Consider the following 25,758-nt stretch of genomic DNA (forward strand, 5'->3'; position numbering starts at 1 on the left):
GAAATTTACCCGGTATAGTCTAATACAGTGATTCCCAAAGTGGTCCAGGTGGACCCCCAGGGGTCCACGGGAGACTTGCTGGGGGTCTACGTAGGCGTGAACAAAAAATGGGGGTCCATAAGATGTTAATGGGGGTCCACGAAAATTTATCTGCTTTTGATAGTAAAGAGCAAAAATGTAAGCATAGTTTTTATAAGGGCCTACCTACATTGTTTTAAGTACCTATCTAAGCAGATAATATTTTAATAAGGCAAGCGACTGTTACTTGTCCAAACTTGCGTATTCGATATTACGTACAATTTCGTGTACAGACTTGCAAAGCGCTATCCGCCCGACAATGCTTAATGCTTGTTCAGACATGAACTTGATCACCACTATAAATACTTGATGCCAAAGGCAAACGCATTCATTTGTTTCCGGAATTTCGAAAAAAGGCGGAATTTGGAAAAAAAAAAAAAAGTTGTGAGAAAATTTATATCTGTGTTTGCTAGTGCCGGAGAAAAGTAAGTAACCTACCTTTTTTTGTTATAGTACTTAAGTATTTTTTTACGTGTACTAGTCGGTTGATCACAACGGCCTGTATAGATAGGTAACTTAGTAACTTACAGATATTTTAATTGTCCTCTTTCGATTTGAAGACAAACACAGCACGTTTTATTCAATTGTTTTTTCACGAGAGAAACACTGCCTCTCTAAAAGGCCGAATAAGCAATATTGCAGAGCAATTAATTTTGTAATTTTTCTTGCAAATAACTACTAATTTTATAAAACAGTAATTTCATAATCATTTTAAATTGGTTTTGAAGTAACTATTTTATCAAAACTATTCCTTTTCGGAAAGAGCGAGCGGTGCGCGGGCGACGGGAAAAGGGCGGGGCTTGGACTTCGATGCCAGTTTGTCACGTTTTAACAATGAAGCCGCAGACAAAAAATACGCAAATACACGGAGCGCGTGAACTCATTGATTTAATAAAATGTTAGTTATCGTTTTTATGGACAATTTTGGGATTTCGACTTTTATTTTTTCCTACACAAATATGATCAGTATTCGATACTGAGTACACCAATTTTATTTATACTATTAAAAATTAGTGGTAAATTATGTACTTTAAAATTGATACCGTTTTGTGAAAACGTCTGTATTTGTCTCAGCGGTTTATTAGTTGGTCCCTTTACAAGCCGTAATTCTATTTCCGCGTGCTGACAAAGGCTGCGGTGTGATACCTATATTCAGAAAAAACTTGGTTACTAAAACATTTTTTTTTACAGGTAAGGTAACTGACACGAAACATGGCTACAGCAAAGAAAAAATGTCGACAATATAGTATCGATTATTTGAAATATGGTTTTGTTCCATCAGAGGCAGACAAACAATTGCCCATGTGCCTATTATGCAACAAAGTTTTGAGCAATGACTCTATGAAACCATCAAAGCTCGAAGATCATCTAAAAAGGTGTCATACTGATAAAATAGGTAAAGATTTAAAATATTTTCAAACATTGAAAGAAAAATATGGAAAGAGACCCACCATGCACAGTATGTTCGCTTCAACATCTCAAAGTAACGATGATGGCTTGCGGGCATCTTACAATATCTCATTACTTATAGCAAAATCTGGAAAACCGCACACTATCGGAGAACAATTAATTTTACCCGCTGTTGAAGAGGTTTTAAAAACTGTTTTGCACAAATCTCCATTTGACGTACTAAAAAGAATTCCATTAAGTAACAATACTGTACAAAGACGCATTGATGAAATGAGCTCTGATATCGAAAGCTTTTTGTGCAATCATCTGCAAAAAACTCATTTTTCTATACAACTGGACGAGTCAACGTTACCCAGTAATGAAGCATTACTATTGGCATATGTCCGATTTATTGTTGAGGAAGAAATTCACGAAGAATTGCTATTTGCCAGAACTTTGGAGACTGACACTAAAGGCGAATCAATATTTAATGTCCTGAGTAATTTTTTTACGGAAAAATCGATCCCATTTACAAACATTATTTCAGTGGCAACAGACGGAGCTCCTGCAATGGTCGGGCGATATCGTGGGTTTATAAGTCATCTCAAAAGAATTATACCAGGACTTACAGCTATTCATTGCGTAATCCACCGACAACATCTTGTGGCAAAACATTTAAGTGACAGGTTGAACCAATCTCTTCATTTTGTAATAAAAGCTGTCAACAAAATCAGAAGCAATGCATTGAATACGCGTTTATTTGCTCAATTGTGCGACGAAAATGATGAAGACTTCCAACGACTGCTCTTACATACTGAAGTACGCTGGTTGTCGAAAGGTGCATGCTTAACGAGATTTTACTCTGTTTTCGATTCCATATTAGAGTTCTTAGAAAGTAGAGATCCAGATTTAAAAGAAAACTTGATCAAATTCAAAGCAGACATTGCGTATTTGACAGATTTGTTTAAAAAATTTAATGATATTAACTTGCAGTTACAAGGGGACAGCCTGAATTTAATAAAAACAAAGGGGATAATTTCGGCTTTTCTTGGGAAATTGAAATTTATGAAGCAAAACATTAGTCGGCGCGAATTCTCTCAATTTCCAAACTTGTCGCAGGTAGAATGTATTGATGAGGATATCCATACCTACAGTCAACATTTAAGTGCTCTGCATGATGACTTCAAAACCAGGTTTGAAGATATACTGACGATGGATATACCACCATGGATCATAAATCCATTTGATGAAACGGAAGTGGCCAATGTTGTATTACAAGAGGAGCTGCTCGAGCTAAGCACTAATGAGGAGCTGAAGGTGAAATTTAGAAAAGGCTACCCAACATTTTGGCTGCAAGCAGAAATACCCGAAAAATATCCTGGACTGTGGGAAATCGCAAGGAAATTTTTAATAGCTTTTCCCTCGTCATACCTTGTCGAAAGGAGTTTTAGTGCCGTTACAAACCTCTTAACAAAAAAAAAAGGAGCAAATTAAACATCACAGAGCGGGGGGATTTGCGGTTATTGCTCACAAAAATAAAGCCAAACATTGATCGTTTGCTGACACTCCATCAGATACATCCTTCCCATTAATTAAAATTATGACCTGAACCTATATTACCTTAATATTTTTCTTGTAATTCTATTCTTTTAATAAATAAAGTGATATAAAATGTACCATTTTTCGTTTTTATTTTACATATCGGAATATAGGGACAGAACTCAGAAGTGACACAATTTTTATTTTTTGGCGACTTTAAGAATGTGGTAGAAATGTAGCAGCAGGGGGTCCACCGAAACCAGTAAAATTTTGAAAGTGGTCCACGAGAAAAATAAGTTTGGGAACTACTGGTCTAATACGTAGTAAATTATTGTACTATTGTAACTATAGTACTTTAAATCAAATTAAAACTTGATCCAATAGGTGATACAGGGTGAGACAAAATTAATATTGAACATTATGGTCACCTTAAAAAGCATATGTTACTCTTTTATTTTAAATGGAACACCCAGTATATTATTCCGATATTCCATGGAGAATTCATGTCTCTTCAAAATACTATTAAGGTTGCCTACCCCTCAAACAAAGATTTTCCTAGATATTTTCAATTACATGATTTGATACTGAGTAGATCTTTATTATTTGATAAAATCTGGGGTGGCTGTGATATGTCTGACGTTAGTTCAATATAGCTGTCTAATTAGTCCAACTTTAACAAAACTAGTTACTATTTTGTGTCAGTTAAAACAAAAAAAATTCTCAGAAATTTGTCGAAAATGTCAACTTATCCCACATTAGAGAGAATTGTTATGATTCTATTAGTTGGTGAATGAAGTGTGCATTCACCAATTAATAGAATACTTAAATGCTCCTGATTTTATCTAGTCTGTTTTTTTATGGGGATATGTTTAAGACAGTGTTTACAAAACTCAACCAACTATTGTCGACAACATGAGAGAAATTATGGTAGCTGTTTTCGAGGTGGAACTCCACGTATGCCTTTTGAAATGAAAAGATCCTTTTGAAAAGACAATCATTTTATGCAGTTAACAGGAAAGGAAGCATTTTGAGCACTTGATTTCATCTAGCTAATTTTTGTCTCATAGGTTTATATATAGTTATAATTCTGTAATAATTAAAACATGTTTTATACTTGGATATTTTTATTACCGTTGAGTATATTACTCTACAATCTTTAATTTTTGTTAAATTAACAAAAGCTATATAACACAGCCACCCCCCCTGGATTTTTACAAATAATAAAGATCTACTGACGCAAAATCATAAAAATTAAAATATCTAGGAAAATTTTTCTCTGAGGGGTAGGCAACCTCAAGAAGATTTTGAAGATATATAAATTCCCCATTGAAGACCGGAATAATATACTGGGTGGTCCATTTAAAATATAGGAGTAACTTGCTTTTAAAAGTGACTAATGTTCCATATTAATTTTGTCTCACCCTGTATAACTTTTCGGGTCAAATTTCAATTTGGTTTAACATACAATAGTTACTGTAATTAAATATCAGGCTATACAAGGTCAACTAAAATTTAGGTAGCCTGTTATCGACATTTAAAATTTACTCTTCATTTTCACAAAATGTGAACTTTGTCAAAATCCTTAAATTTTAGGTATATGCTTCTTTAATAAAACTCAACTTTATTTTTTTCCTAGAATGCGAAAATCAATTAATATATAGGGTGTTCCATTAGAAAAAACACAACTTTGCTGTGTAACTTTTTTTGGGGACACCTTGTATAATTCTGCATACGCTGCCTACATAATATGCTGCCAAAATTTCATTTCGATATAAACTACCGTTCTCCTCTCCGTTCTCCTTGGAGTATGAGAGGCGCCACCCTGTACAATAGAAAAAAAACGGCGTTAGAAATAGCTCGGAAATGGAGATCATTATATCGGTGGTTTTAGGGCAAAAGGTCCTATATCAAAATTTTGGCGTTTTTCTTTTTACATATCATGTGGCAATAAGTTCGATGATCCATAAAAATCATATGGTTCCATTTGGCTTAAAATGCCAAATGGGTCCTTTATTTAGCCCAAATGGAACCATATGATTTTTATGGAATTCGAAATTTTGGCCAAAACACGTTTTTCGTGTTACAGTACATTCAGGCTGAGAGCGTCGAGTGTCGCGTCCGCCCCATTGAACTCGAACCCCGACGCTCAGAGGACGCTAGCGCAACGCCAAACGCGACGCTGCGCTGTCTGCCTGAACGGTCTAATTTAAGTGAATTGATTCCATTTCGACACGCGGACGCGACGCTCGACGCTCTCAGCCTGAATCAATAAGATTTCGACATAGGACCTTTTGCCATAAAACCACCGATATGGTGAATATCATCGATCATCATTTCCAAGCCGACTGGACATATAGCAAAATTAGTATTGCATACAAAGTTTATTTATTCCACAGGCAATTAAACATATTTTATTCCTTGGTATTTTTATAGTACCCCTTTCTTTTTAATTACAATGACATTTTTAATAAAAGCTAAAACTCTCAATGGAAATTCAAGAAAAAAATCTCTTTCACTCATATATTTCTACCTATAGGTACTTAACTTTAGACTACCAAAAACGTCCATTTTCATAAAACCGGTACATACACCGTAAATTTGCAAAATAATACAAACTTGTGCATTTATTAAATTAATTTATACCATAGGGCGTTTATTCAATTCCTTTAACTGACATTATTATAGTCATTAGTTTTTAATATTTCTTTTTCTTAACGTATTATTAGCAGCTGGTTATTTATCGTAATTTTACCTTGTTATGTTTTCTTCCATATTTGTGTGTTCTGTTCCCAAATAAACCAATCTCAGCAAGATTCCTATCCAACAATTTGAAAAAAAGTCGATCCGGTTGTCTTTCACAGTAACATTACGTATTTAAACACACTGCCGGTCGATATAATGTTAATAATTTTTCTATCATTTTTGTAATAGAATTTTATCGTATCACGCTTTTTATAATTTGTGGAGTCTATTTTAATTTTTAATAACACAAAACACGAACTGACCGAAAAATTGAGCGTCAAAGTTTTTGTTTAACTAGATATTTGTGACAAATTAGAAAAGTCAACGCATACTATGATATAACGACGTTTATTTTGAAGTGAGATTTTTAGCAGAGATATATATAATATACGAATACGACATGATCGAAAAAAACTTCGGCTTCAACTATGGCTATGAAATGAAGATCGCTCTCATTTTATTTATAAAATTATATAGGGAATGTCATCAGATGTCATCAATCGTCATTTCCTAGCCAACTGAATGTCGTTTTTCTTCGAGCACCAAAATATGATCGAAAAAAAAACGGTGTCAGCGTTGGCTATGAAATGAAGATCGCTGTCATTTTATATGCCAAATTATATGGGGAATGTCATCGATTGTCATTTCCAAGCCAGCTGGACACCGTTTCTATTCTATTATATTATGATAACTTTTAAAATAAACAGAGTAATAAGTCATTAAAATGAAATAAAAGGAGTTAAGTAAAACAAAAATCGGTTTTTTTGATCGGTTTGAGAAAAACTAACAGTAATTTTTGAGATCAACAAAAGATGAAGCTGAAAAAGTATTTTATTCTTAGTATGCTGCCATCCACAACAGATCTTTTCTAAACTGTTAAAATAATTACATGAAAATAAAAACGAAAACTGGAAATTTTAGTTTTACCATCAAATATATTTATAGATAGAAGCTGTGTAATATTAATACATATTTGACTTTCAAAATACCTATATTAAAATTATTTTATCATTTAGTTTATTAAAATTTCGTAAAAAGTTAGAAATATTTTAACGACTATCCGAATTTCGGACGTTTTAATCTGACAGCTAAAGCTGGAGTCTCATGCATCCGAAATCCGATGGTACGACATCCGAAATTTGAAGTTATCCTGTGAAATAAAAAAAGCCTGTCACATACATCCGATAGTTCGTTCCGAAATTTGACAGTTTTGACATTTTTCTGCTGTATTGAATAGAGATTCATGTCATGTTTTATTGGAGAAACACACTCGTACAAAAGTTAAACAAAATTTAACTTTATACGACGTCGGACGATTAGTTAAAAATATCGGATAAAAATTGGTGTCAAAATATTTCGACCAATAGGAGCACCGTCGGATCGTCGTGTCATCGGATTTCGGATGCATGAGACTCCGGCTTAACTATATAAAACGACAGACAACTGTCACTGTCATATATTCTCTCATTAGGTAGATTTTATATCTTATGGCGCATTCTCACGACTCGTGTACTTGACAAACATTTGTAATTGGTATAATTTGTAATTGTGGTAATTTTAAAAAATAAAATAATTTGTAATTGGATACAAAAATACTTGCCAAGTAGACGAGCCGTGAGAACGCGCCATAAGCCTACAGGGTCTGGCGGGAGTACGGCGTAGTTCCTATAATAAATAACTTAGAAATTCTGTATAGATGCCCGACGCACCGTGTATACCCTGTATATCAATTACAAATGTTTGTCAAGTACACGAGTCGTGAGAATGCGCCTTTAGACAAGGAAAGGGAGCTTGTGTAAACTTTATATCCTATAACTAAACTCCGAAAAAAGGCTTCAAGGTGGCTTGGAAATGATCATCAATCGATTTGGAAGCTATCTCTAAGGCCGTTTTTTTCCATCGTACGGTACTATAATAAGATTCTTTTTACGGCAATTAATTTTATTGAAAAATCAATCATAATTCACAAATTTAAAGACAACAATACAATAAATTACGACATTCTTAGAATTATAACTAATACAGATCATAAAATATAGAATATCCACTTGTTTACTCATCAAGTACATTCTAAGATTAATATAAAAGTAAAAAAAAATTCAAGTTTAAGCGGCTTCCAAATTCTTTCTGTATTTTAAATTCCAGCACATACACTAAGAAGAACAAAAAATAATTATTACACTTATATAGAAATTTTTTACTATAAACATTCATCGATCCAAAAAAACTATATTTAACAGTTCTTCACATTACTGATTTATTACAATGGAACTTCTACTATATCATCATCGCTGTCTTCATTCAACTTTCTCCTTTTACTGGAAGATCCTTCTTGAGGATCTTCACTTGTATTAGATTCCATACATACAATATCATCCTCATCACTTTCAGGTTCTTTCTGTTCAGAAGCACCATTTTCTGTAGCTAGAAAAAATAAAAAATATTAAAAAATAATGATGGAAAAAAAATTAATAATAAAATTCTCACCCTTTTTGGACTCCTTTGCTTTCAATTCCTCTGGATTAGCAACAACTTTATACAGAGGATCATCTTTTTCCACTGCTTCATACTGATTAACAAGCACAGTAAGTTCATAATTTTGCAAAAAATCATCACATTTTAAAATACTACCATCCACAATTCCCAGTTCTGATAATATTTTGTCATTATTTGCCTAAACATAAATAATTATTAACAATTTTCTGATTAATGATATACAGTGTCCTGCAACAGAGCATTTGTAGGTTCTATAAAAAAAGAGCTTCGCAATTTTGTTTAAGTGCATACCTGAAGTGTATGTAGGGTCAATTTCAGGAAAATATTTTAAATTCTACAGGGTGGCACAAACCAGTGGGAGTGGATTGGCATGATCTGAATACCCCGTATTATTTAAGATTACGATATTTATAGCAAATAGCAAAATATGTACAGTCCAATTATAGTAAATACGTAAATATATAATCTAAGGTAAATACTTATTATACCGGGTGCATCTCAAAAGTGGCTCACCCCTATAACTTTTTTATTTTTTTTTAGTTTAAAAAACGAGATTTGGTATGTTAGTATATGACATAAATTAGGATTGATTGACGTATTCAATTGTTTCCGGTCACTTGCGGTTTCACCGGAAATTACTACAACTTTTGATTTTTAAATGGCACCCCCGGTATTTTTTTACTTCATTCTTTAGAAAATGTCACTCTGAATAGAATGACATATCATATGTTAACTTTTGACATTTTCGCATATGGTGTATTTGAAATTATAACTTGTGGTTCGTAACGAAAATTTGACTTGAAATACCAAGTGTGTGGTATCAAATTATTCGTAAAAAAATACTTTTTCCAAATATGCTAATGAGCCACCCTCGTTCCATTTGAAAAATTTGAGATATGATTAAAAATACGATTTAAGCATTTTCTAACTGGCCAGGACAAGACACTAAAAACATTAGACGAAGAAAACAAGGCTCCTTGATGAAGAATTAGTGTTTGTAACATAGCCATGGCACTCTAGATTGAATTTTAAAATACAATTTTTTATTAAGCGAGAATGTCAAAAGTTGACATATGATATGTCATACTATTCAGAATGTTATTTTCTATCGAATAAAGTAAAAAAATACCGAGGGTGCCATTTAAAAATCAAAAGTTGTAGTCATTTCCGGTGAGACCGGAAGTGACTAAAAACAAGTGAATACACCAATCAATCCTAAAACACACAATAGATCTTTAAGGTCGCAGTGACTAACTCCCCTCCTAAACATTCCTAAAATCAATCCTAATTTATGTCATATACTAACATACCAAATCTCGTTTATTTATCTGAAAAAATAAAAAAGTTATAGGGATGAGCCACTTTTGAGACGCACCCGGTATAGTTTTTATTTTAGGACATTTCTTGTATTTATAACAATTTTTTTAAGACAGAAAAATATGTTTTTATTTATTGATTAATATAACATCATATTTAATATGTTAGGATTATGTAAAATAATCAGAACGGAAGCCATAAATGCAATAATATATTCAGTGTTCCCTTAAAAAAAAGCATCCCAATTGACTCACACTTTTGCCACACTGTAAAGTTAAAATAATTTCATGAAATACATCCTAGTACATACCTTAGGTTTGCACTTAAGTAAAATTCCTAAGTTTTTTGTTATAGGGGCTTCAGATACCCGACTCATTGTTGCAGAACCCTGTATACAGAGTGTGCCAAAAAATGTGTCCAACAAATGGAATTGTTTACATACTTCTGTTTCTCCTTCTTCAGAAGAAATAACCATAACTCCCTTTCCATCTAAAACCACATCTGGAGCTACCATATTTAAATGTTTCTTTAAGAGCTCAGTCTCGAATTCTTTTACGGTAAGTTTATTAACATTGACAAAAACATTTACAAATGGTTGAGGACTGCAAACGTAACAGTTTGGATTTGCCTAAAAACGTCCAAATTAATTGTAAGAAATTTAAAGTCTTTTTAGAATGGTCACAAGTCACAACTAAGGAAAAGGTCAGGAGTATCATCAATATTTTGCTGGTGACCGCCTACTCAAACTAATAATTCGAAATATTATTTTAGTGTTAGAATAAAAATATTTAAATCCAATCACAGACAAGGAACGGTAGCTATGCAGTCGCGTCATTGATGACGCTCCTGGCCTTTTCTTTAGGATGTGATCATTCTATAAACTCAATTATGCCTAAATATCTCATTGATTAACAAAAAATTTAAATTTAACTGACCTTACTGAGCTGTTTATCTGCAGCTAAAACAAACTTTGAGTGAACTGATTTTGGACGTAAATATATGGAATTGCATTTCTCATAATCCTCAACAAGAAGTCTGAAAGCATACAAAACAACAAGACCGGCAATGATGGCATTGGCAGTAGCAATTGCTGGAATAATGTTACCGGCAATAGCTGCAAAAAGAAAAATTAACGTAAATGTTTAAAAATGTAACAAAAAATTTAATGTAAAGTTTAAAAATTATAGAAATAATCTTATATAATACTAACATTTAATTTGAAACCGAGATTTTTGAGCAATGGAAAATATGTAGGCTCTAACATTTGCACAAGCTGTAACAAAATCCATTGCGGGCTTGTCATCTTTATCCCATACCAAATAGCTTTTTCCTTTCAAATCATGTTGCAGTAAGTTTATACTTTCAGAAAAAACCTAAAATAAAGTAAAATTATTGTATGCTATTAGTGTTGTAATAGAGACAACATTCCCATTCATAACAAGGGAATGACATGAACATTCACAGAAAAAAAAATCAAAAATCAAGTTTATTGGTGACAATAATAAATATACACACACGTCAATAATATAAAAATACAAACAACAAAAAACAAGAATGTACCCTATAAATATTTTTTATATTTTCTTTTAACAGAATATTTTGGAGTGTAAATAGCATAAGCTTTCTACAAAACTAGTATTTTCTCTATAGTATTTATAATACACCATATTAGACATTAGCAAGCAATAATGTGCAAAATAATGCAAAAATTTATCAAAATAGGAGTTAAGAGATTCCCCAATATAATATTATTCCTCCATTATATAGATTTTGCTACTGATTTGGCGTTTCCATTCGCAAATTGCAGTATGGATTACTGATAGATTAGCATTGTAGTATGTATTGCTGATAGTTACTGTGCAATATAAATTTGAACAGAAAGAAGAATAACATGTTCTGAATACCTATTTCTTCTCAATTTTTTTCCTGTTTTTATTCTAAATGTCTTGAAAATGCTCATTTTCCTCCAGAATAATAAAAACAAATGAGAATTAATTTGCAAGTTTCAAAAAAGTAACCAATAATTAATTGATTATTTACTATTTTCTTTGTGCTAATTATAAATGCTCAACATTTGGTTTTATGCTTGTTCATTCTCAGAGAACATTCTCCAAAAATAAATACTCAAGCATTTAACACTATACATTTGCAGTAAAATTTCTAGTACATACCTTGGAGCATTTTGCAATAGACCAAACTTCCATATCAACAGCCCTTACACTACTATCATTATTAGTATTCTCATCTGTAACCAGATCTTGGGCATCTTTCCATGATAAAGGTTTTGGTGGTGTTCGATTTTTCCACAAGTTCTCTATACAATATTTCAGCATTAATATCACAAAAAGTAATTGAAAAATTGACACCTACTTACCCATACTTAATAAGTATTTAATATCTTCATTGAAAAATTTATTAAAAAGTTTTTCAGCATCATAATCCACATCTTGAGCCCACTGTTTCGTAGAAACTCTTTTAATATTACCACTGTCTGTCACACTATTTTTTCCATCCAATTTAGCTTCAGGATCTTCTGCATCTGGAGAGACATCTTGATCTGGATCATCTTCTCCAAAAAGTTGACTAAAAAAATTAAATTACCTAACACATTTACACAACTATACAGATTATGCTCTTACTTAAACAAATGTTTTCCCCACACAATACAATGAACTGGTTCTGAGGGTGTATTTCTTATAGTACAACCTGGAAAAGTTCTTTGTGGTGGTTTTGGAAGACATTCGTAGCATTGAGTTACACCTAAAATAAATTTAAATCAATAAATGAGTAACAAAACCTAGCAAAACTACCTTTTTTAATTAATTCAACCTGGCCTGAATAACCAGAAGTACCAGATTCAATTAAGGGAATATCTGCTGCTAAACACATCCTATTAACATGGTTTCTGGCTGTCCTATTATCCAAAGCATTAAGAACCAGACTAAATTTTTTAAAAAAGTTTACACCATAATCTGAGCTAAAATTTAAATATATTATAAATATTATTCAAACTATTCATAACACTATTTGTTACCTTAGAACACTGTCATGATATGCTTTAATTTTGATATTAGGATTATGAGCTAAAATACTTTCTCGAGCTACAACAGCTTTTGGCTTTCCAACATGCTCCTTTCTGAACAAAAACTGGCGATTGAGGTTACTAACATCGATGGTATCCAAATCAATCTATAAAACACAAAGTTTTTCATTGCAGTTCAAAAATATGAGACCAAACCAAACCAAACCAAACTTACAATTTCGATATCCTCAAAGCCTGATAGAGCCAAATTTTTTAAAACTTCACAACCGATTCCACCGGCTCCCACAACAAGAACTTTAGATTTAGGAATAAGCTCACGAGCACGCGGATCTATTGAATAAGGAACAGAAGACATATTTGCGGATATTTAATATTAATGTTTATTAACAATTTCCAAATTTTATATTAAAAAAGTTAAAAAGTGCTATATCCAAATCACAATCCAAATATAATGAACAAACACGGAACAAATCCAAAAACAACTGAAACACAGAACTGAAAAACTGTTATTTTGACATTGACTTCTAGCAATGTTGCCAATAATTATGTGTCTTTTATTATTGCAAATAATAAAAGACATATAGACTAAAAACAAAATACCAACAGCTAAATCCTTAGATAAGGAAAGAGAGCTAAATCATTTATAATTTTATATATGACTAGTTGAAGCCTGGCGCATCCGCCACATCAGAAAAAAAATACTTTTTATTTTTTTTAATTAAATGAAAAACAAAAAATCCGGCGAGGACAGTTTTTAGAAGAGCAAATTAGCTATCTTTTAGTAAAAAAGCAACTTTCTAGAGCAAGTCGTTACATCAATCTGTGCTTCAGTAGAGACTGTGGTAGAGACGACACAGATAAACAATAGCATTTTATATATGTAGATGTTAGATTTGTGTTAGATTGTGGAAAATTTTAATTTTTAACTCTATGGTGGAAAACAATAACAAAGCAGGAGAAATCTAGTTTGAATTTACCCCAAATTTACCCATAGAATTTACTTATGCATATTTTATTATTATAATAAAATACCATCTTGTATTGCTAAGATAATTTATTTAAATATACGTACAAGCGATGATAACAAACGTAACAGCAAATTATTAACACTTATATGAATTAAAATACTTTTTTATCACAACAATCCGTATTTATTCACCTAATAAGTAGCGGTGTAATTCTCTCAATCAATAGATTACAATTTACTTAACATTAAAACCAAACATTATACAGAAATATTTGCAAAATCAATTAATACTTCATAAATTTAGGAACAAAAACATTTGAGAGTATATATAAGTTATAGGTATAAATTATTTTGTGCCTCCCTTTCCTTTAAAACTTTAATACATTAAAATGGCCGGCCATATCACAAAACTTCTATTTACAGTTCATAAATACCTATACATTTTAAAAAAATTCTCATAAAGATAATACATATATCTCTGAGAATATTTTCTATAAACAAGATTCATACCTATAATAAGAAAGTGCATATGCTTTATCCTGTTAGATTTAAAAAATATTCATTCCACTTTTTCATAAAAAATGTGCATTCATTATTCTTTAAGAATATTTAACAAAATTGTTTGTATTTTTAATACTGAAATTTTTACATTAATAAATATGAAGAAAAATAGAATCCGACATTAAAAATAATAGTTAATTCTGTTAACACTGTTTGTGGGTTGACAATTTGATAAGTGTTTCAGCAGATCGACTTAAGGGTAGTCAGCGAACTATACTGGATATACTTGACCTACCAGTTGTTCCAGTCTCTTCATCTGATTGATCAGGTGATATCCTAATAGCTTGATACCATTGATTGGTAAGATCAGTCATTTGGCTCTTACAATCCTTCAGCTCCTAAAATGAATAGATGGAAATAAAAATGTCAACTGCTAAACCAAATTTACCTAATCATTATAACAAAATTAAATTTGGTAATTTCGCCTTTTCGGTCTATTCTGAAATAAATATGAAAGAACCAGTACCAAATGTGCTAAAAAATTGCCAATAAATGCACCAAAAATATTAGGTAACGGCCAAATTTGATACGGTTTATTCCAATCCAATGGAATTATAATGGAGCCAGCCCAGGCACCAAAACAAGTCAGTTGAATGAGTAACAAAAACTTCTTTTGGAGTTTATCAGTATTAAAAGTTGTAATTGACAAGTAGAGTGGAATTGCACTATCAGGACCAAGGTATATGCAACAAGGTAATGCAGTAAAAACTGTCATTATAAAAGAAAATACAAATGTCTCGGACTGTTTCGAAAAAAATGGGGCACCAAAAAACACAGCTGTGATATAGAAACTTATTAAAACTAGTACCATAACAAATCCAAATTTTAATAGCGAATTAAATCTAAACTTTCGTAATTCCTGTTTTTTTACTTGCTTTGAATTAATATACCAACAGAATCCATGCTTCAAGCATTCTGCTGCGAATAAAAATGTAAGGAAATTAGATTTTCCAATAGACCCAATGTCATAAAGACCTCCCTGAAAATATACACCAAAAAGTAATAACGGAAGATATAGACAGGTAATAAAACTGCTAATTGCTAGACATTTAGCAAATGTCTCAGAATTTATAAGAAAACTCTCCATTGTATTCACCATTTTAATTTAAATTTAAACACATACTATTTTACTGTTCATTAATTTAAGGTTATGTTTAGGCGTCACCGACGTAAGAAAAAAAACATATGATTAATGACGTTTATAAATTTATTAATTTATTTAATAGTCCCTTTAAATATGACATAAAGACGAACTACATTTTTCCAAAAATACGTATATCAGGCAATGCATGCATGATGCATAAGAAATATTTTAAAAATAAAAATATAATGAAAAATTACCTGTTGTGTAAATCTTCTTGTGAAGAATGGTATCAGATATTTAAGATCATATTTAGCAAATCCTTTTATTCTATCTGAAACAAAAGATACTTCCATTTCACCTTCTGTTGTTTCAGAAAGATGTTCAGAATCAAGTGTTTGGCCCCATTCCCTAGTTTTACTTAATGTCACTTCTCTGTCTTTCCTCCTTTTCTTTATCCTCCTTGAAGGATTTTTTGTTGCTTGCATGAACTTTAATAGTGGCATCGTAGAACCTCCAAAGAACAAAGTGGTCACCAGAACAATGATTAGGGTCGTTGTTATGATAACGTGTCTTGTTTCATCACTAAAGTTTAAGTGAAGTGAGAGTGCATAAGAAATGGCGCCTCTTAATCCACTGAACCACATAATAAACATCATTTTTCGAGTAATTTGGTGTTCCCTAAATCTATTGACTAAAATGGCTAGTGGAAATATATTACAGGCTCTTCCAATAAGACAAAGGATGATACTCCATACTACTAAAGCTGGTTCAACCCTATGTTTGAAACTAAACAAGGCTAGTCCTAAATAGGCAAACACACATGTCTCTGCAATAAATGCTAAAGTTCGAAGAGTTTGTTGCATTGTAATTTGAGTGACTGTTGATAAATTAAAATGAGTGTAGTGGGACATAACTATTCCACAAAATAATATGGCCATAATGCCAGAAAGATGAATACCTTCAGCTAATACATACGGAGCATATGTAAAAACTAACATCATTCCAAATTCTAAGGACGGATTTTTCCGCAAATCTACATGCTTCAACAGTAAAGCACTTACTAGAGCAAAAACTACCCCAATCCCAGCAGATGCAAAGAACATCAAACAAAATCTCTGAATGCCTATTACTATAGCTTCTCCAGTGCTCATTAAAGGATTATTTGATTCTAAAGCTGCTGTAGTAAGAACAATTGCAATAGCATCATTCAAGATGCTTTCTCCAAACACTAACATATTTAAAATTGGATCTACATTTAAAGCATGAAATATAGCAACAGTGGCAACTGGATCAACAGCTGATATAAGAGATCCAAAAGCAAAAGACTCCACAAAGCTTAACTTATAAACTACTTGTGCCAGACCTAGAAAGTAAATACCAAATCCTATCACAAAAGCTGATATAGTTGTCCCTAAAATAGCAAATACTAATATTGAACCTATATTTTGAAAGAAATTGCCTTTATGTAAATTATAACCAGACTCAAAAATTATTGGGGGAAGTAAAATCAAGAAAAATGCTGTGGGTGAGAACGCCTCTTCTTTTCTCCAATTACTAATATTTCTTTTGGATAAAGCACTCATAGCAAATCCAATGAGAGCGCCTAAAAATACTATAACAATACTTTCTGGAACATATTGGAAACCAGTTTGCAACATAACGTGGATAAGTAATATTCCTATTGCCAATACACATAAGACAAAAAATATAGCCATGGAGCTATTATGTTCATCTTCAGCTGCACCTTTATCTGGTAAAACTGGATCTACAGATTGTGTCGTGGATGTTACATTAACCGTTCCATTCTTTTTTTCTGAATTGTTTATTGTGCCATTAAAATCAATTGCTTTGAGTTCAATCTTCCGTAACGATATTGTTGGAACAGTGGATGAAACAAATGAGTTATTAGGTTGTTGATTTCCTGGGGCCACACTATCAGTTTTATTCAGTAATGGATTTATAGGTTTTGTCGTTGTAACATTTCCAATTTGAGAAGTATTAATATGAGTTGTTGTCGGCGTTACATTATTACTTGATAATATTGACTTTACATCACTTGCCACACTAGCATTCTGTAGTAATTCTGTTGTAACATTTGTCCATAACGCAAAATAAATTGCAAGAAAAATTTGATATTTCTTCATTTTCAAGATGGATTATTTCAAATATAATTCATTCCCATTTAAGTCACAGATAACAGTCTTGCCTATTAATTTTAGAGCTACAATAACTTGTACATTTAATTAGTTTTGCAATAATATTACGAACTCCTAAAATATTGTTTTCAGAGAATTTTATTAAAATATTAAATTGTCAAATTTTTGAAAATCTAATAAATCATATAAATATACTTCTAAGAATATGATCTACAATTTATATGAATAATTTTTAAATCTGTGGTGTTCATATTTATATATGTGGTCAGTGGTGCCACAAATCTAATCCTAGATTATATATGTTGTATAAATTAGTAGGATCTGTAGATTTAGATTTACATCATATTATTTTTTGATATTGACATTTTGTCTATTGACATCTGTGCCATCTGTGCTATGCTTAGACAAGGAAAGAGGGGGGACAGCTAACACGCATATTCTCCGGTGAAAAATTTTTGAGGGCAAAATTTGATCGGCGGCCATACTTTGGTGACAAGATTTCGAGGTGACACCAAGCGAATTTTTAAGTTTTTTTTAAATACTGTTTTGTTTTAAATTTATAAACTGTGTTGTTTAGTATGGTGAGATGTTCGGCGTATGGCTGCAAAGGCTGAAGCGAGAAAAAAATGACTGGAATTACATTTTACAGGTAAAAATTGATACACAACTTGTGCTATGTAGTCATAAAATGTACATTTTTTTCATTATAGCAGTAAAAATATGTAAAATGCTTTTAATATGTTTTGTACCACATCCAAACCAAACTATTTTTAATAATTCCAAGTAGTATTTTCAATGTCCTGTATTATAATTAATGTTTGAAACCATTTGAAACTATAAATAATGCTACTCAGCATGGATTTCACCAGTGGCGTAGGGAATTATAATCAGAGAAATACAATATCTGCAATAAACATTTTTCTATATATTTTACATGTAAAAAAATGTATAAAGTATTGTTATCAAATATGTAAAATAATAATTGTAAACTTTAAAAAAAACATGAAAAATTTTGGATATAAAAATCTATATGTATAGTTGTTACATAAAACTTAAATTTACCTGCCAAGATTTGCTGGGGGTGGACAAACTTGTGGTGGGGTACTTGTTACAATATTTTTTTAAATATCCTTTCAAAAAATTTGCTAGTTTAGGTGTATAATAATAGTTTCAGTGAGTAATTAATAAAAATTTAAAAATAAATAAATAAAATAACACAAAGCTTCTAGAATTGTTTTTTTTTTGCGGAAAATTTGGATATTCTTATGATTGAAGGTAACAAATATTAAAAATTACATTATTCATTGAATCCGTAGGTAAGTGTGAAGGGGATTGCCTAGATTCATTATTATACCGTATGATCGAAAAAAAAACGGCGTCCAGTTGGCTTGTAAATGACTGTCGATGACATTCCTTATTTTTTTTTTCGATGTCATTTTATATAGTTTTTATGTCATTTTATATGTATGGGGAATGTCATTATCGATCGTCATTTCCAAACAAACAGGATGCCGTTATTTTTCGATCATACGGTATATATGTATATACACGTTTAAAACATATATATTTACATTATTTTTTATTTAATTATACATTATACACACGTTAATAAATAAATAATTGTCTTGATGATCAGTTCACTGTGACTGTTAAATAAATTTTGCATTATCGGCTTAGATATTCTAATATTATAAAGGTGAGACTATAAAATACAAAATTGTATATGCATTACTCAAAAATAAACGATATATTAGTTAACGTTTTAATAAATATTTTTTATCGTCTAGGTACAAGCTAATTTCTTATGCTACGCCATTGGAGAATTTCGCGTGGTGACAACTTGCCTCACTTTCAGCTGCCGTGTTACCTGTCCCCTCTCTTTCCTTGTCTAAGGTGCTATGCATCTGTACTGTGACCTGTGACAGCTGTGACCTGTGGCTGTGACATAATTCTACATGGCCGGCTATTTTTCTAAACCGAGAAATCATAGAGAAACAAGTAGATATCAATATCAAGGGTAGATATAAATAAATATTGCTTTTGAAGAAAATGACAACGAAGAAAATTTTAAATTGGTTTATTTCTGAGAAAGGCCAACATGCATCGTATATACTAGCGGGAACAATAGCAACATTAACACCCGCAGCCTATTTTGTATCTCATACAATATTTCTGGAACAATATAAAAAATTTAAAACTCTTTACAGGTAGCGTATTTTACATTGTTTAAATCTAAAATATCCTGAGTATGAAACCAAAATTTCATTATTGCAGCAAAGGTTTTTCAGTTCCAGTCCCAGAAGAATTACTAAAACGATTCGATGAGACTCTAGAACTATTGAAGGTATAGATAGCAATTATATTTAGTGTAGATAGCGAAACTATTATTTTGAATTTAATATTATATTGCTATTATTTATCACAGGTTCCTTCAATAAGAAGGACTGATTGTCGACCATTTATGACTAGTGGATTTGACATATGCAGTGCAGGAAGTGGATATAGTAGGTTTGGAATTATTGTAGGACTTCCAAATAATTTTATGTATAACGATGTTGATTCACTGGACAAACCTAGAATAAAGGTAAAATAAAATCAAAAAATCATTTGTTAATTTATAATAATTGAGAAATGTAATAATTATAGGTAAATTTGGAATCAGTTAACTGGGAATTACCAGCTAGCAATCAATTATTGGAGTCACTAATTTTTTCAGAAAATGCACAAAAATATGCAATAGCACGTGAATTAAGGTATCGGGAATCGGTAAAACCTCTTATAGATGTCTTTTTAACAACCACCGCCTTATTAATGACCTATGGTCTGAGCAGATTGTTGAATACTAAATTCAATCTGTATGTTAAACACAGAATTGTTAGACTTGGCATGTATGGCTTGGTTAGTTTACTGTCCTTTGGTAATTATTTCTTGTGCAAAGATGCAATAGAGCACTATTATGAGGAAGCAATTGATGAAGAACTGAAAAAAACCAGTCCTATATTTGTAGAAGGCGGGAAAGAATATTATTCCAACATTATAAAAAGAAATATTGCTTTAAGAGAATTAATGGGCAAAGAAGGCAGAAACTTATACTCACCATCGGGAAATGTAAATTATTTGTTCAGACAGAAACATATTCCCTTAGTTGATAGAAAAGGATTTTTTGAAACTGATAGTTCACAAAAAACAAATATTAGTAACCCTTCATAATTGTAAGACTTAAATATAGTGTTGATTTTGTATTTATTAGTGTTTAAATAAATCTGAAAACAAAGTGTGAATCTTTTTATTATATTTAATTTGTGTAGAAAAAACGAGTTATTAAATTAGTTAATTATTAATTTAAATATAAACGTTAAATACGTTTATATTTCTATTATTTTGTCCAAATTTTTAAGATTTCTTTTAAGTTTATTTTGTGGATTATAAACAAACATAGACAACACTCCATTTAGGTATTAACACAATTTGTTTAAATTTTCATAGTAAACTATATAACTCGGTTATTTTGGAGTTATTTGAAAAACGGTGAAGAGAAAAAATGTTTCTTTTGACCAGATCTACCACACCAGCACCCCTTAAAATACTTGCACTTATTTCTGGGACACCCTGTATAGTGCAGAGGCAGTTATTATTATACCCTTAGATTAAGAATATTATACCCATCCTTATCTATAGGGTGTTCGTGGTGTTACCGTGTTACCAAAAAGGTTTTCGGCTGTGCTTTTAGGTCTAGCGCTAGACATGGGCTAGAATACGTAAAATCCCTACTAATAAAGACTACGCCTTTGCCTCTACACTTCATAGCTCCGGTTTTAATGCCGGAATAATAAATAGGTAAAATCGACATAAAGACAAATTATTTATATTCTAAATCAAAATTTGACTAAGAACCAAAGAGCGCAAATCTCATAAAAATAATAAATGTAAAACTACGTGCAAACTACAGTACATCTGTTGGATCTGTGTCTATGAAAGGAATGCGGACAAAAAACATTTAAATAAACAGCAATATATTTTATACGTCGATTTGACGAGTTCATCACCGCAAATCGCTCCGTCCACTCATTTTATTGGCTACTTGCAAATTTGTTGAATTCTTATTGATGGGACGCGTTGTCTATTTTTTTACGAAAAACATCGAGAGAATATCGTTTCCCCTCTCACGGCTACCCCGTAGCTACAGAACGGACAGACGTACTGTATGTGACATGGCAATATTTCAGTTTCACCGTGGTTTCACCCTGTTCTTGAGTTTCACCCAAGTTTCACCCATGTTTCACCACATTCAACTGCGAGCAACTTGGCAACCCTGATCACCACCTAGTAATTTTAATTTTCTAAAGGTAACAACTATGCGTTGACAGTGTGGTAGTCCTAGTGGTGGTGTTTTTGTTTGGTTAAATGCTGTGGTATGGCTGTATTGGCTGTGGTTAAATGGTTAAATTTGATGACAGACCGTATATTTTAATATTTTTTAAACAATTTTAATGTAAATATGATACTGAGTAGAATAAAAATGCGTGCGTGATTTCTGCCTTCAGCGGACATTAGCGGTATTGACCGAAATAAGAGTAATAATGGACTCAAATTCTTCAAATAAAAATGGTAGTGTAGATGCTGAAAATCTGAACCTTACTTTAGATATGGGCGATGATATCAAGATAGACGAAGTAAATTATGAAAGCGATGTTTCTTCAAGTAGCTCCGAAGCATCCAGTGCTCCAAGCATCAGTTCTGTAAGCAGCAACTCGTCAAGTCAGGGCCGTGAACGGCATAAAAGGGCACATTCAGACAACAAAAGTCCATCGCCAGCTTCCAAGCGGGCCCGTTCAAAAGAAACTAAAATTAAGTCTTACGATTATTTAACTAAATTAAATTACTTATTTCGAGACGCTCGTTTCTTCGTCATTAAATCAAATAATGCAGAAAACATTACCCTTTCAAAGGCTAAAGGTGTTTGGTCAACTTTGCCACAAAATGAGGCAAATTTAAACCAAGCATACAGAGAAGCTAGAAATGTTCTTTTAATATTCTCAGTTAAAGAGAGTGGGAAGTTTGCAGGATTTGCTCGGTTACATGGGGAATCTAGGCATGATGTGGCGGCAATCTCTTGGGTTCTGCCTCCAGGTTTATCAGCAAGAGCATTAGGTGGTGTATTTAAAGTTGATTGGATATGTCGCAAGGAATTACCATTCTCTAGTACAATGCATTTGTATAATCCTTGGAACGATGGAAAGCCAGTAAAAATTGGCCGTGATGGTCAAGAGATAGAGCCTAGGGTAGCTGAAGAACTTTGTAGGCTATTTCCTGAGGATGATGGCATTGAAATAACTCCGATTTTGCGACTGGCTAAAGAAGCTTCTAAGAAAATGGGTATAAGAGGTAGAAATATAAAAGCCAGAATGCCATTGGCAGCTAGAGCAACATTTAACTTTAGGGGAGGCAGAGGAGCATCTTTTTCGCGACGGAAACTGTTTTTGTCAGCCTCAGCTCGAAATTTATCAACTTCAACTTACCGTCGTTCTCCTTCACCACGTTCCCGAGATAGGTAAGTATAAGAAATATTAAAATTAGAATTTTAAAAATGAACATTTTCAGTGTGAAATAATTAAATAGTTTTCAGTTCTAATACATTTTTTAATGACTACATGTTGCTTGTACCCTTTAATATGTATTTATAAACGTACACAACATACATGCCTTGTATGTATTTTACTGAAACTTTGTAATAGTTTCAAATTATTGTATAGAATGTCCATAAAATTATTAGAAGAAATAGATTCAAAAATGTATATAAATTTCAAGAAATTCCAATTTTTGTTCTTTTTATTTTATTTACTGTCAAAAATAAAGGTAACTTTGTATAATGTTATCTATCCTCAAATATGATTTTTTCTATTATTAAAATGCTATCACCATTACAAAACACTACATGAATTATTTACAAATAAGTATATATTGAAAATATTATCGCCAAACGCCAAATGGCCCTCATAAACATTAGTTATGTTCCAAATTTTTATCTTTTCTGTATTGTATTTTTTGTTAAACCAAATTTTTGCTTGGAAACACTTTGTGTAGTGTATGTATATACCGGGTGTTGCATCGTCGTTGGGAACATAGGAAATCCCATGCAAAATTTGAACTGTCCAGATATTGGCTCCCCTATGGATTTTATAGCGAAGTCGTTAATAGACTTTTTAAAGGTCTACATTTGGTATGACACACATGCCAAATTTGAACCATTTTGGACAAGTCGATCTTAGGTAATTTGAGAAAAACCAGTCAAAAACTGACATACCTTAGGTTTACTAACTATGATTTTGTCATTGTCAAAAGTAATTTTAATAAAATTTTAATATTTAGGGAAAATTAACCGAAACATGTCAGATACACTGTCTAATCTATTTCCCGCGTATTTTATCATGCTCACTTTTTCTTTGTGTGTATAACAATAAATTATTACTAGTACTGAATATTAAAATTTTATTAAAATTAAGTTACGTTTGAAAATGACGCTGACAACTTAAGGAATATCGGTTTTTGACTGGTGTTTGATTGTTACCTATTCAGTTTTAATTTAAAAATCGATTAAGTTTTTCTCAAATTACCTAAAATCGGCTTGTCCAAAATTGTTCAAATTTGGCATGTGTGTTTACCAAATGTAGACCTTTAAAAAGTCTATTTACGACTTCGCTATGAAATCCATAGGGGAGCCAATATCTGGACAGTTCAAATTTTGCATGGGATTTCCTATGTTCCCAACGACGATGCACCACCCGATAGAGTGTCTTATTTAAAAAATATAGGTACCTAATTTATACAATAACTCTGATATTTGACTGCACATGCCATAAGAATTATATTTACATAAAATTAACTATTTTATTATTATTATCAAGTTTTGATTTCAAATTGTTGGCACTGATTTTGTTATGTTTATTTTAATACAGATATCTTCCATATTATGATAGAGAATCTCCTAGACCATACACAGCAGCTGCCGCTGAAGCTTATGTAGCTGATTATATGCGATCTATGCAACATCAACTACCCCCATTACCATATGTGCCACCCCCAGGATTATATTCTTCATATGAAGGCCTACCACCTACAAGGTATTGTAACAAAAAAGGAATTATAGAATAGATGTTTTAATACCTCTTATCTTATAATTGATAATTATCTTTTTTTTATTTCGCTAAATCTTCTTTTTGTAAAAAAAAAATGTTTAACTTATATTATCAAGCACATCATACCGGATGTAAACGAGATTTGATATGTTATTATATGACATAAATTAGGATTGATTGATGCATTCAATTGTTTTTGGTCACTTCCTCTTTCACTGGCAATGACTACAACTTTTGATTCTTAAATGGCACCCTCTGTATTTTTTTACTTTATTCAATAGAAAATGACACTCTGAGTAGAGTGACATATGTCAACTTTTGACATTTTCGCATATGGTTTATGAAACAGGAAGTGACCAAAAACAATTGAAAACATCAATCAATCCTAATTTATGTCATATACCAAATATCGTTTTCTATCTGAAAAAATAAAAAAGCTATAGGGGTGAGCCACTTTTGAGACGCACCCTGTATAGTATAAAACAAGAAACAAGATATTCATAATTTTTTTAACAACAAATTAATATATGTATTCTTAAAATATTTTTTTTTTCAAAGAAACACACAAGTATTCACAAAACTATTAATTTTTGCGACGTGATTGGCAATATAAAAAAGTCATTTTAATACATAGGCATAAAAATACGATAATATATTATTAAACTGTCATAAAATGTCAAATTCAACGAGTGAAACCATAGATTTTCGATATATAATAATTATATACAGGGTGGCGCACCTCATTCGCCTCGGTTGATTATACGAAATAAATTACTTTGAACATAAACCCGTCAGGCCAAAAGCAATTGTCCTCACAAAATAAAATCACTAGTAACATATCCATTCCTTCCGCTAGCAGATACTGCTTCATTTTTCTTGATAAAATAATAAATACTTATTAATCTTATTGCAGGTAAATTAAATAAAAATAACCTGTTATAAATTTAAATAAAGTCCATAAACTAATGCGATTTTGAAAATAGCTACCAAGTGTCACTAGAAAATTGCTATGGCGACACCAGCCATCTTGATTACAATTTGATTGAAAAATCGCTTTTTATTCAAAATCTGGGACAGATAGGTATAGGAAACTCTAATATAGTTTGAAAGATCATTTACATCTTCTTCGACTTATTTAAAAAAATACATAGTGTTGCATTTGAAATAACGAAGTTTTTATGTAAAATAAATATTTAAAATAGACTAAAATTTAAAAAAAAACGTTTCAAAAAATTGTTTAGTTTCATTAT

General features: G+C 31.6%; 4 protein-coding genes across 4 annotated transcripts; 2 read left to right on the forward strand and 2 right to left on the reverse strand.

Annotated features, from left to right (window-relative positions):
• Window positions 1–7,681: 7,681 nt before the first annotated feature.
• LOC115885668 (SUMO-activating enzyme subunit 2) lies at window positions 7,682–13,171 on the reverse strand. Its single transcript, XM_030904648.1, has 11 exons — window positions 12,819–13,171; window positions 12,596–12,750; window positions 12,372–12,538; window positions 12,201–12,321; window positions 11,936–12,144; window positions 11,733–11,875; window positions 10,772–10,934; window positions 10,497–10,675; window positions 10,004–10,189; window positions 8,236–8,422; window positions 7,682–8,172 (listed from the first exon to the last, which is right to left on the reverse strand). Exons 1-11 carry the CDS (start codon window positions 12,957–12,959, stop codon window positions 8,009–8,011), a joined length of 1,815 nt encoding a protein of 604 aa, XP_030760508.1. The 5' UTR covers window positions 12,960–13,171; the 3' UTR covers window positions 7,682–8,008.
• Window positions 13,172–13,645: 474 nt separating this feature from the next.
• On the reverse strand, window positions 13,646–17,534 carry LOC115885667 (sodium/hydrogen exchanger 8). The gene is made up of 2 exons (XM_030904647.1): window positions 15,474–17,534; window positions 13,646–14,470 (listed from the first exon to the last, which is right to left on the reverse strand). Exons 1-2 carry the CDS (start codon window positions 17,358–17,360, stop codon window positions 14,336–14,338), a joined length of 2,022 nt encoding a protein of 673 aa, XP_030760507.1. The 5' UTR covers window positions 17,361–17,534; the 3' UTR covers window positions 13,646–14,335.
• Window positions 17,535–19,271: 1,737 nt separating this feature from the next.
• Window positions 19,272–20,648, forward strand: LOC115885803 (transmembrane protein 177). Its single transcript, XM_030904825.1, has 4 exons — window positions 19,272–19,579; window positions 19,647–19,716; window positions 19,798–19,956; window positions 20,019–20,648. Exons 1-4 carry the CDS (start codon window positions 19,422–19,424, stop codon window positions 20,580–20,582), a joined length of 951 nt encoding a protein of 316 aa, XP_030760685.1. The 5' UTR covers window positions 19,272–19,421; the 3' UTR covers window positions 20,583–20,648.
• Window positions 20,649–21,952: 1,304 nt separating this feature from the next.
• LOC115885723 (YTH domain-containing protein 1-like) lies at window positions 21,953–24,524 on the forward strand. The gene is made up of 2 exons (XM_030904712.1): window positions 21,953–22,923; window positions 24,329–24,524. Exons 1-2 carry the CDS (start codon window positions 21,953–21,955, stop codon window positions 24,522–24,524), a joined length of 1,167 nt encoding a protein of 388 aa, XP_030760572.1.
• The last annotated feature ends 1,234 nt before the right edge of the window (window positions 24,525–25,758 follow it).

Source organism: Sitophilus oryzae, unplaced genomic scaffold (genome assembly GCF_002938485.1).
Source record: "Sitophilus oryzae breed Bouriz unplaced genomic scaffold, Soryzae_2.0 scaffold_41_pilon_pilon, whole genome shotgun sequence".
Classification (NCBI taxonomy): domain Eukaryota; kingdom Metazoa; phylum Arthropoda; class Insecta; order Coleoptera; family Curculionidae; genus Sitophilus; species Sitophilus oryzae.

Bases quoted from the DNA above. Each gene is read 5' to 3' on its own strand.
- LOC115885803 (XM_030904825.1), top strand. From the start codon at position 19,422: ATGACAACGAAGAAAATTTTAAATTGGTTTATTTCTGAGAAAGGCCAA. The intron at 19,580-19,646 runs GTAGCGTATTTT...TCATTATTGCAG, and splicing joins AAATTTAAAACTCTTTACAG to CAAAGGTTTTTCAGTTCCAG. The intron at 19,957-20,018 runs GTAAAATAAAAT...TAATAATTATAG, and splicing joins TGGACAAACCTAGAATAAAG to GTAAATTTGGAATCAGTTAA.
- LOC115885667 (XM_030904647.1), bottom strand. From the start codon at position 17,360: ATGAAGAAATATCAAATTTTTCTTGCAATTTATTTTGCGTTATGGACA. The intron at 14,471-15,473 runs GTAATTTTTCAT...TATTCATTTTAG, and splicing joins CAAGAAGATTTACACAACAG to GAGCTGAAGGATTGTAAGAG.
- LOC115885723 (XM_030904712.1), top strand. From the start codon at position 21,953: ATGGACTCAAATTCTTCAAATAAAAATGGTAGTGTAGATGCTGAAAAT. The intron at 22,924-24,328 runs GTAAGTATAAGA...ATTTTAATACAG, and splicing joins TCACCACGTTCCCGAGATAG to ATATCTTCCATATTATGATA.
- LOC115885668 (XM_030904648.1), bottom strand. From the start codon at position 12,959: ATGTCTTCTGTTCCTTATTCAATAGATCCGCGTGCTCGTGAGCTTATT. The intron at 12,539-12,595 runs GTAACAAATAGT...TTTAAATTTTAG, and splicing joins TATCATGACAGTGTTCTAAG to CTCAGATTATGGTGTAAACT. The intron at 12,322-12,371 runs GTAGTTTTGCTA...AATTTATTTTAG, and splicing joins GGTTGAATTAATTAAAAAAG to GTGTAACTCAATGCTACGAA.